The sequence below is a fragment of the Parus major genome, chromosome 2, assembly GCF_001522545.3.
Source record: "Parus major isolate Abel chromosome 2, Parus_major1.1, whole genome shotgun sequence".
NCBI classification, from domain to species: Eukaryota; Metazoa; Chordata; class Aves; order Passeriformes; family Paridae; genus Parus; species Parus major.
Window position 1 is genome coordinate 67,395,645 of NC_031769.1, and position 12,029 is coordinate 67,407,673.

The following is a 12,029-nucleotide window of genomic DNA, read 5'->3' on the forward strand; positions in this document are numbered from 1 at the left end:
GCTGCCCGCATTGCGCCGGGACCTCGCCTCTCCTGTGATCTCGAAACATCCCGCTTCTTATTTTACCCCGCGCCTGTCACGTTTTATTTACACCGACAGAGGATGCTCGGAGACAAAAGAGTATTTTTTTTTTCTCTACGTCAAAGATGTTTTATATTTTTGGAAGGGTTGTGTTTCCTTTTAGAGAGGTGACCTATATCCTGACCGCTGTAGGGGGTTTATTTTGATGCTCCGGGAAGTTCAGTTGGAGCTGTGCAGAGATGGGAGGGGATAAAACCTTTAACATTGTCATCTGGTATAGGAAACGCAAAGTCTAGGCACAAAAACACTAGGTGGAAGTACTCCGGGGCTGACACAAAACCAGCGCTGTTACTACACGAGGAGCGTGTCTCTGCAGGTTTATTCGCCGCGATGTCCTCGCAGGTCCGGCCGGCTGTTGAAACACCCGTGTTATTTGCAGGGCGGCCAGGTCCCCTCCATCAGTGGGACCCCCTGCTTTACCCCGCATCTGGGGACCCCCTTTCTCTCCTGTCCCACCATGCCGGGAAAGCGCAGAAGGGTGTGCGGGACAAGTTGCCCGCTGGGGCCCTGCAGACCACCGGCGGTGCCCCTGGCACAACCCCGCGGTTTGGAGGAGCTCGGCTTGGTTGAACCCTGGTTTAGGGCGCTCAGAGGGAGCGCGGACACCTCGGACTCGCAGGGTGTCTGTCTGCCACGGCTCCAGGGCAGTGATGAGGCTGGGGTGGAATGCAGGAGATGCAGGCAGTCTTGGAGGGGGAGAGCTGGGGGTTGAACAATGCAACCCAATCTTAGGTGTAGGTGTCCCCCGGAAAGTCTAAACGCTGAGAAACTCTTTTTCAGCCCGCTGAAGAGACCAAATGCCTGTGAAAGCAGGACCTGTCCGGGGTGGGGGAGGATGGAATGGGCGGCGGGGGGCAGATATTTCTCGTCCCCGGTGTTCAATGCTCGCACTTCCCCTCCATGGGGTCCTCCGGCCCTTGAGGCCCGCGGAGCCCCGGCTCCCTGCGGGATGCCCCAAGGAGCCAGGGTCCTGCAGGTCCAGCGTGGGAGAGTTGAGTACAGACTCTTCTCCCACCTGCTGAGGCCGATTTTCCCCTTACACACACACACACACACACACACACACACACACACACACTTCCCTAAAGTCAAATAGATTCTACTCTTCGGCTGGCTTCTGCCCCAAACTTTTGTTTCCCGCCTGGTCTTTCTCTCCGTCCTCGGGCACTGAACAAAGCTGCCCCGACCCTGAGAGTTGTGTAGCAGGGAGGAAAGGGAAAGGTGCGGCCCTACGATTGTACGATCACCACATTCACGGAGGTGTCCTGTGCCAGGCTTAGCTTTCTCCCTCATTCAGACACTGATGAAAAATGTCTTATGGTATCTTCACGGAAATCCAGCCAAACCCACGTGGTGATACCCCTGGTAAAATGCTACGAGAGCTGCCCGCTCTGTGAAAGGAGCATGTCTGAGATACTTTTGGGAGTCAGGCTGGGTTTTTTGGGGTATTTTTTTCCCACAATGGAAAATGCAGTGCATTTGCGCTGAATGTCCTTGTCTGCCCTTGAGATGGGAGGTGTCTCAACCCCTCGGATTGTCGTGATCATCTCTCCTTTTCCTCTGCTTCGGGAAAGGAGGGAGAGACGACTCTTCAACGGGAGATGGGAAGAAGGGTCCTGATGGCAGCCTTCAGGGATACTTCTGTAAAAAGAGTCACGCCTGCTGCCCATTGCGTATGCAAAGGAAAAAAAAAAAATAAAAAAGGAAGGGGGGCGTTAAAAAAAAAAAAAAAAAAAAAGCGGAAAAACTTCTCTAAACAAACATCGGGATAGCACTGCTACTGCCAGAGGTCCCGAGATGTCAAGAGGTCCCGGGAGCAGCACAAAGGACGGCACAAGACCGCTGAGAGTCCCTTCCCATCCTGGCCTTTCTGCTTCCCTCCTCCGAGGTGGGATTGCTCCCCCTCCACACCCTCCAGGTGGTCGCCCCGGGCCGCAGGGGCCGGGAATTGGGCGCTGCACTGCGGCCACACGGCTCCTTCCAGCTCGTTAAAATGCCCGCATGCCCCTCATGCGGAAAGGGATCTCTGTCAGCCGCTGTAGATCGAGATCTAAATCCAGGCACCCTGAAACTGACAGTTGGAGGAAAATCCTCCAGGGCTTAAGGAAACGCACTTTTACAATACTGGAGGGATTTGTTTAAGTTTCAGTCTCGGCTTTAATTGAAAAAACGCTTCTCATCTGCAGAACCTCAGAGGAGAGGAAAGAGCCTGAAGCACGCAGTTAAAAAAGGGAGGAAAAGAAGAAAAAGAAAAAAAAAAAAAAAAAAAAGAGGTGGGGGGGAAAGGACGGGGAAGGACTCCAACATAACCGTAAACATTTATCTTTCATATTTGTCTTCCATTTTCTTAACTGGTTTAGTCTAACTTATTTCATTTAGCCCACGAAGCAGAGGGGACTGTGTTATGAACATGAAACTGAAACCGCAATAATGAAGAGATTTCCTAGAATAAAAACTATGATTATACAACAACATCTGAGTAACCAAATCTGCCAAAAAGTTTAATTTCCGTATACTTTGGTAAAACAAACCAGTTGTGCTCCGAAACTAGGATCAGCTCAGAAATGGATACACCAACCAAAATAAACATCTCCACATAATAGCAAATGCACTTCTGTTTAATCATAGGCAATTTAAATCATCTTTCAAAGTATCAGGATCATGTCTTGGAGACTTTTTAACTGTGTGTTTCAAACAAGTATCTGCTGCTAAGAAGAGGACGTTGCTAACAGGTAGAAGATTGGATGTGTTAGCCCCGATTCCCGTATCAGAAGTGTGTCGAGTCAGGATTGTAGCAGCACACGGCTCTGCCACCGGGCTGCTTTGCTTTCCCGGCTTTGCTTCCCTGTCTGTCCCGTCTCGCACCGCCGAGAAACCAATGACACCCCGCTACACCGTGACACCTTGTGCTGGGAGTAAACGATTTTCCCCGCTCGACTGGAAGTAATGATCACAACTAACAGTCTGAATCGGGGGCAGGTTAGAGTGATTTACAGGCAACGATCCTCCCCCTTGCCTTTAATTCCTTTGGTCTCCTGAAGATCGCAAAGATTACTTGCACGCGTCATCCGAAGATGACATTTAGACAGACATCCCGCCGAGGAAGGTGAAAAAGCACCCTCGCTCGCCGATCTAGAGCAAGGAATTATGTTTATATATAAAACAACGGATATTTGAAAAAAAAAAAAATGCATAATAGGTTGTTTCAACGAGATCAGGAATCGCACATCGGCCTCCCTGACTTTCCAGGGAACAACAGGAAAAAAAAAAAAGATAAGAAGACAGACACACAAACAGACAGACAGACAGACAGATAGATAGATAGATAGATAGATAGATAGATAGAATTCAATTTTCTTTTTCCTTTTTTTTAAATTTTTTTATTTTATTTTTTAATTATGGGAACAATTTAAATCGATGCCTCAGGAAAGGTAAACATGGTCTATGGACTGAGCGATTATTTTTTCTATTAAAAATGTGTCGTAAACATTGCCGGGCTTGGTAGTGTTTTTCTTAGCTTATCCTCAGATACAATCAAGCCATTTTCGGACACATTCCCATGTATGTAGCAGCGGTGATCTGGAGGAAGCTGTCGACGCCTGTTCAGTTAATTTAGGTTTTCTTTGTCTAATTACTGTGGAGCTTAGGGAAAAGGAGCTGGGCTCAGGGCAGTAAACTGACACTTGGGCTCTGTGTGTGGTATCCAGGCAGAGTTTGATGGAAAAAGCCTGCTTCCACTCAACTGCAGGTCACTGTCTGGGACCAGCCCCACCCCCTCCCTGCCCGTACCCACCAGCGAGCTCTCAGCACGGAGCTGCACTGGAGACAGACGGACACACAGACACACACAGAGTACCGCAGGCACGCCGCTGACACGGCGTCCCGCTCTGCCCGCGTCCTTCCCACCCGCGTTCCTTTGCTCCAGCATCCCTGTCTGCTCTGCCTCTTGTCCTGCCGGCGTCCTCCTCGCGTCTCCAATTTGATTCTGGAGCCTCCTCCATCACTCGTGAGCAGGCCTGTGCCTCCGCCGGCCCCTCTCCTCCCTGCCCCCTCCGGCGCCCCGTTTCCTCCGGCAAACGGCGTTTGCCAGAACGCGTGACCCACCCGCTGCACCGGGACAACGTCCCCGGGGCGTGGAGGGAGGGCGCTTCCCTGGTCCTCGGACTCTACCCCTGCTGCTCTATAAAATGAATGACATTTTATAGGGCCACGGAGGTGGCAAGGGGTAGCGAAAAGTCTTAAAAAGCAGATGTCTTGCAGGCTTGAGGAGCAGTAAACACTGCTGCCTCGGGCTCCGCGGGGTGGGCGATCCCCTCACACTCCTCTACGCCCGCACCCGACCGCATCAGCGCCCCTGTGTCCCGGGGCTCAGCGGCGGAACTCGGGACTGGCAGCCGCTCGCCTCGCCCCGGGGCCGTGTCGGGAGCAGAGGGCAAAGCGGTGCCTGTGGAGCCGAGGGAAACCCGGGAGGGCGGTGAGCGGGACCGGTGCTAGTCCTGCAGCGGGAGCGAGCCGGGGATGGTGCCGCAGCCGCAGCAGCAGCAGAAGCAGCAGAAGCAGCAGCGCCTCTTGCCCAGATGACGGGTGGACAGAGGCCAGCTGGAAAAGGGGTGGTCTCTTTCTTCCCCCTCTCCCTCCCCCTCTCCCTCTCTCTATCTGTGCTGATTTCTCGGCCGGATTTAGGGGGGTCTGCGGGGAAAGGGGAAAAAAAATAGCAAGATTGAAGGAACTGATAGGCGATCGCGCTGCGCCTTTTACGGAAAAAAAAAAAAAAAAAAAAAGGACATATGAAAGAGTAATAGTGCGGAAGAGATTGGGGGGCTGGGGGCAGGCTCTTTTGCTTCCTCTCCTTGCCGGATTAGGCAGCGGGATGGTCCCCAGGTGGGGGGCAGAGGAGGAAGCGGAGCGGCGCTGAGCGGAGCCTCGGCGGGCGGCGCGGCGCAGGGAGGGAGGGGGCCGGACCACGGCCGGGGCCGGGGCTGGGGCTGGCCCGGTCCATCCCGCCCAGTGCCTGGCTCCGGCGGAAAGCAGAGGAGCCATTGCGCAAGGGACCGCGGGGAGGGATGCGCAGGGCGCTGCCGCCGCCCCACCGCCGCCCGCCGCGCTGAGGAGGTGCCCGGAGGACAGCGGCTCCCACCGCCCCCCCCCCGCTCTCCCCCTTCAGGGCACCCCCCGCCCCGGTACCCACCCCGCCCGGCTCCCCCCCTTCCCTCCCAGCCTCACCCCACCCTGCCCCATTCCCCTCCCTCCGCCAGATGACCACCGAGAGCGGGCAGCAGCGGCTGGAGCCCCCCGTCCCTCTCCGCTCCTGCAGCCCGGCTCCCGGAGCTCTCCAGATGAGCCGGCCGCCCTCCTCCGCCCTGGAGACCTCCACCTCCTCTTCCTCCACCTCCACCTCCTCCTCCTCCTCCTCGGCGGCGGCGGCCGCGTCCTCCAAGAGCAAGAAGGCCAGCTCGGGGCTGCGGCGGCCCGAGAAGCCCCCCTACTCTTACATCGCCCTCATCGTCATGGCCATCCAGAGCTCGCCCTCCAAGCGCCTAACCCTCAGCGAGATCTACCAGTTCCTGCAGGCCCGCTTCCCCTTCTTTCGCGGCTCCTATCAGGGCTGGAAGAACTCCGTGCGCCACAACCTCTCTCTCAACGAGTGCTTCATCAAGCTGCCCAAGGGCCTGGGCCGCCCGGGCAAGGGCCACTACTGGACCATCGACCCGGCCAGCGAGTTCATGTTCGAGGAGGGCTCCTTCCGACGGCGGCCCCGCGGCTTCAGGAGGAAATGCCAGGCGCTGAAGCCCATGTACCGCATGATGAACGGGCTGGGCTTCGGCGCCTCCATCCTCCCGCAGGGCTTCGATTTCCAGGCGCCCCCCGCCTCCCTCGCCTGCCACTCCAATGGCTACAACCTCGACATGATGCCCAACGCCATGGCCAGCGGCTACGAGGGACTCAGCGGCGGCCACCACGTCCCACACATGTCTCCCAACCCCGGCTCGACCTACATGGCCAGCTGCCCGGTGACTGCCAACGGGGACTACGGCCCCGACAGCAGCAGCAGCCCCGTGCCCTCGTCGCCGGCCATGGCGAGTGCCATCGAGTGCCACTCGCCCTACACGAGCCCTTCGGCTCACTGGACAGCCTCAGGGGCCTCGCCCTACATAAAGCAGCAGGGCCTCCCCGCCGCCAACGCCGCCTCCTCCGGCATCCACTCCAGCGTGCCCTCCTATTCCCTGGAGCAGGGATACCTGCACCAGAGCCCCCGCGACGACCTCTCAGGTAGGGGCGCGGAGGGGCGGCGGGGGCGGAGGGGAGCGCGGCACCGGAGGGGGTTTTCGCCGGCGACAGAGGTTTCCGGGGAACCCCGGACCACCACGGTGTCGGAAAAAAAGAGGTGCATTGTCTCCGAGAGGGGAAAAAACCACGCGTGGGTTGGTGTTGTTCTGTTTCGGGACGGGGGGCTGTTTGAGGGGGGCGGCTGCGGGCATGGCTGCGATCAGCTCTCCTGCTTGCCCAGCGCCCAGAAGGAGCACTTCGAGGATAGCCCGGCTTCTTCCCGGCTCCGTCCGGTTCGCACGTCCCCCTCCCGGTGCCGGGTTGGCCTCTCCGCCCCGTGCTGCGGCTTCATTTGGCGGGGAGCGCCGCCGGGCATCGCCGCCGCCTCGGTAAACCGCGCTCCGCGGAGACGCGCCGCAGGAGTGATCAAATAAAGGCGTCAAGTATTATCCTCTAAACCATACCGGGTGGGGGGGAAAAAGGGGAATTTAAATGAAAATAAAAAGCCTCTAACACAATACCACCCGATTATCTTAAAAAATGCTAGAAAGATTAAAACGGATCGAGTATATTCCTGCAACCGGAGGGAAAGAGTTTTCTGGTCGCTGTCTGCCACCCCCTCACCCCCTCCCCGGCCGGTGATTACAGACAATGTCTGCTCAGAAAAATCCGAGCACAAAAATGGGTAAAAGATGTTGGGCTCTTACGGGGAATTTTTCCAAATAGCCCTTTTAAACGTGGGTCCCAGAGGTTAAGCAAACAAAGACAGTCTGGGCTGGACCACACCGAAGAGGATTTTAGCCTGACTTAACCCCTATGAGAGCGGGGTCTTGTTCAATTTTATGGGAATTTCAACAAGTAACAAATACAGACGACCCTCAGCTCTGGGTCCCCTCCCTCCCCCTCCGTGGGCGCCTGTCAATCATTCTCCTGTCCTTCTGCGAGCCCCGCAGCCTGCCCTGGCCTCCCCACAGCCCGCTGTCGCCGTGGGGAGGGCAGCCGCCCTGCAAGTCGCATTGGCACCACCGCAGAGGGGACGTGGGCTGTCAGGGGAGAACAAGCGGTTGCAAACTTTCCTCCCTTAAAAACAAAAGTCCCAAACCCTTAAACAGCCCTGATGTGCCTTCTGGGGAGAGGCGGCTGCAAAGCGGGACGCGTCTTACCGGCGTTTCGGAGCAGGGGACAGAGCGGACGAGATGCGTCCCCAGCTGGGCTCCTCTGTGCTCACAGGGCTCTGCTGCTGAGATTTAAACCAACTTTTCGGAGCTATAGGCGTCCTTCCACGTGCTTTTTAGAGCCGGGGGGAGAGGCCGGCGGGTTCACAAGGGCATCCCCAGCCGAACTACGTACCTTCTCCGTTAGGAATTTCTCCTTTGGTTTGTTGTTTTTGCTTGGATTTTTGTTTTATTTTCTTTTTCTTTTCTTTGGATCTTCTTTCTCTCTGTTTGTTTTACTATTTGAGGACTCCCAGTCCGCCACGCAGGGCCCATGGGGCCACGCGTGGTGCGGGAGTGGGGCTGGCCCGGGGAGCGGGGCTGGGAGGCAGCTGCCTCCTCCTCCTGCCAGACACCTGAGGTAAGAAAGTTAATTCCTGGAAGAGAAATTTTCATCCAGAAACAGCCCAAGAATACCTCTACAAAACAAAATGCAGAGGGAGAAAGAATAAGGGTTCTGGTCGTCCCGGAGCTCCAGTGCAGTTTCCGAGGCTAGGGAGGTTTAAATCCCACTTGTTTCTGTCCAAGGACGGATACAGGGCATACGGACCGATGGACGCTGTCTTAATGCCGACCACGAGCGTCCGTTTCCAGCAGCTCAGATTTAATGCCATCACTTTGCAAAACGGTTTTTCTCCACTTATTTTCTACAGCTTCAGTATCTGGGCCCAAGATTTTAGTGCAAGCCATACCCAGTCCTTGATTAACTGAACGAGAAATCAAACCAAATCTTTCTTTTTTTCTTTTTTTCTTTTTTTTTTTTCCTTTAGTGGATCCAATCCTTATTTGTGCATGATATGTAAAATCTCTGTGGCATAAGTATTTCAGAAGAGTGAAAGGAGATGGGGGAAAAGGATCCTTTTATTTAAAATCCTTTATTTATACTTGCACACAGCAATAATCTTTGTCCCCTCAAAAAGCAGTATCAAATGAAATTTGCCTTTCCCTTTCTCTTAGTTAAATGCAAAGCAAATTCGGTGGCAATCGCTGTTGATCGGTCAGTAATTGTCTACCCATGACAGCGTCAAGGAGGACTTAAAACCGTGATTTTACATCAGACCCAAGAATAAGAGTGGTAAAAATTGGAAACAGGAGGCTTGGTTCTGCTAAAAGGATTTTGAAGTTGGGGGGGCGGGGGGAGCTGGATTTTTTTCGCAGACTATTAAATCCTGCTAAATGATTGAATCAGGATTGTAATAAAGTGCCCCAGTTTATGGTGAGCATACCAGCAGGGTTATTAGAAAGCCGAGGAAATCCAGCGAAATAATCACTTTTATAAAGTGAGCTCTGCGGGGTGAAGGAGGGGACAATGCCGGGGGAGAACGGGCTGTGCGCGCCGCCGGCCGACGCCGCCAAAGGGTTCGGCTTCGCCATCCTGAGGAAAACCGGGGACGTTTCCCTCCTGTTTTTCTCTTTCCTTTTTTTCCTCCCCTACACCCCCACTCTCCTGAACTTTCTTTTGCTGGTTTTTTTTCCTCCTCGATGTTTTTTTGGGTTTTTTTTTTTTTTTTCGGGTTTTTTTTTTTCCCTTGACCCTCGGTCATACTTGACAGGATCCCGCTAGCCGAGTTTGACATCCACACGCCAAACCAAAACCCTCTCTCGCTCTACCCTGCGGGCCTTGCTCGGCAATGCTCCCCTCCCCGCTGGATCCAGTAGGAATTCTGCCAGACCAAAGATCCCAGCACGGTCCTACGGCTCGGTGTTGGGGGTGGGGTGAGGTCTCCCACGCGGCCCCCGAAAGGCTGCCTTAGGCTGTGGGAAATTACAATGGGAATTTGCAAGGTCATTTACATGCCGGTGCCACGGATGTACTTGGCTTGTTGTTGTTGATGAACCGTAGGGTGTATCTTATGTTTATGGAAAGCACACGCGCGAAAAGGCGTGAACGCTCTTACACACACACACACATAAATAAATACATACTGTATCAACACACAAATGGATCCTGACTGGAATTCAACCTGCAGCCGCTCAAGTCAGAAGCAAAGTCCTCCTGGGAACGGGGTGGGCAGCGGGAAGAGCGAGGAGAGATGGGAATCGGGTTCAAATGTCTGTGGTGCACGCAGGAAAACACGCAAGTGGCATCGTCTCCTCTTTCTCTCACATACACACTCAAAAAACACACGCTCCCCCATCTACCCCCCCCGCCGAGGCTGAACCACCCCTCCACGCTGCTGAGTACCCAGGCAGAGGGCGGACAGACAGCAGTGCGTGTGTGCCCACGCAGGAGGGATGCTCAGAGATGTCCGCGAGCTCGGGATGCGGTCGGGCACGTGTCTGTGGGCATCCACCTCCGCATGCCTTCCTCTCCTCAGCCTGCGTGCCACACGGCTCTGTAGTCTAGAACATCCCCGCAGAGGAGGCTCGGGGGCTCGTACGAGCACGGGAGCACCTCCGAGCCGCGCTGCAGGCGATGTGGGGCTCCGGAGAATCCACTTCCCCTCCTCGCTAGGGGCAATGGAACCCCCGGTCTCTCTGCCCTGCAGCGGGTCAGGCTCTGCCCCTGGGGGAGCGTCCAAGTGCTCTGCCAGGAAAGCCAAAGTGGAGTTACCAAACCTTGCAGGGGGAGCCGAGCCCGGGGGTAAGGGAGCGGTGTACCAGCTCTGCACAGGCAGCGTCTCCTCCCTGAGGGTGAGGGAGGAAGGACTGCTCCACCCGGGTAAAGCTCTCCGACTTCTGAGCAGCTCTTGTTATTTCCTTCTCTTGCAGTGGGACTGCCTCGCTACCAGCATCATCCCTCCCCGGTGTGTGACAGGAAAGATTTTGTCCTCAATTTTAATGGCATTTCTTCATTTCACCCGTCCGCTAGTGGATCTTACTACCACCATCACCATCACCAAAGCGTCTGTCAAGACATCAAGCCCTGCGTGATGTGAGGACAGCGCCCCAACAGAGACAATGAGGTGTCACTGAACAGAGCCGAGGTGTAGACTGACCCACGCAGATTAAATATAATGTGCACTCTGATAGCATTGATAGTACACGAGTCACTTAGCAAATTTGCCTAAGGAAGCAGTGTTTTCGGTCCTACTCCACCCCCCGAAGGACACGTGCAGCCGATTTAATGCTCCAAAGGTCTTACTAAAAGAAAAATGCCTTGCGTGATATTTTGGGTTAGGGGGGACGTAAGTGTCCTTATGTCCAAGTCTGACCACCTTAATCATAAACCGCCTTTTTGTGATCTACAAAAGAACCGAGCTTTGGAAAAGGGAACAATTCGACATATTTTTATACGACAAAGTGTCTTTGCATAAGAAAAGTAAATGTCTCCGCACCTACGAGGACTCCCCCTTCTGTTACTGCGCTAGCGGGGAATGTATTTTTTTATTGTGTTCTCTCCCCGAGCCCCACCAAGGACACTTTGTATGGACTTCAGCACCGACCGATTGATATTATTAAAACAGTATTGTTTAGCCCTTTTGTGTATAGACTGTAAGAAAAGTTCTTTTTTTTTTTTTTTTCCAGTATTGCAGCAATACGATGTTTTGTTTTTTATTTTTACAAAAATTGTTTTCTACCACAATATTTTTAAAAAATTATTTTAAATAAATCTCGTGTATACTCACACACTATTGCTTTAAAAGGAGAATATATTTGCACTTATGTATACTTTTTACAGTTTGCCAAAATATTTTGTTGTAAAAATTTTTTTTTCCAATAAAATGTATATAACGACTATCACTGAACAGGCACTTATTTTCTCTTGGCTCCTTCTGAGAAAACCCTTGCACCCCAGCAGCCGAGAGGGTTAAAGATGCAACCCCACATCCTCCAGTCTCTGTAGGCGGAGGAGGGGAGCAAGAGATTGACCCGAGGAGGCCAGTGCCGTGCTCTCTGGGCTGCACCTCCCGCCGTCACCCACTTCCCACCCTGCTTCCCACCGCTGCTGGATAGACTTTGGAATAACCGAGGTAGATAGAGGACACAAAAGCGGGAGGCTCGGGACTGCATGATACTTTCTTGGAGGACCCCTCCAGGTCTGAAACACCCTCCCCGCTCTTTAGGGATATGTCTGGGTGTCCCTGCCTTTCCCCATAGAGCTTCGGAGCCCCAAAGTGCCCGACGGGACTTTGCCAGGTGTGGGGGCAGGCGCCCGAGAGGGCATGTCACGGGGGGCTGCGATAAAACCGTGGCTTGATAAGGTGTGGGGCAAGCACCGACAAAGATGTGGACAGCGAACCGGGCCGGAGGGGGGAAAAAGAAAAAAAAAAAAAGTACAAAAGAAAACAAAAAAGGGCCACCGAAGCATCCCAAGCAAAACGATCCCTGTCCCCACGGTGCCGCCGTGCCCCGTGGATGGCGAGCGGCCAGGAGTCGGAGCCGGGCGCCAGGAGCTGCTCGTCTGTGCATCCTGCGGAGCCCAGGGCTGAGCCAGCCCCAGGGCCGGGGGATGCGCTCCCAACCCACCCCGCAGGGCCCGGCCCGACCCGGGGGCAGCTCGGCACGGCCACCACCCCCCGTACA

The 12,029-nt window shown here is 54.5% G+C and overlaps 1 protein-coding gene across 1 annotated transcript; it reads left to right on the forward strand.

Annotated features, from left to right (window-relative positions):
• The first annotated feature begins 5,317 nt into the window (after positions 1-5,317).
• FOXF2 (forkhead box F2) lies at positions 5,318-11,243 on the forward strand. Its single transcript, XM_015650771.3, has 2 exons — positions 5,318-6,351; positions 10,275-11,243. Exons 1-2 carry the CDS (start codon positions 5,337-5,339, stop codon positions 10,439-10,441), a joined length of 1,182 nt encoding a protein of 393 aa, XP_015506257.1. The 5' UTR covers positions 5,318-5,336; the 3' UTR covers positions 10,442-11,243.
• The last annotated feature ends 786 nt before the right edge of the window (positions 11,244-12,029 follow it).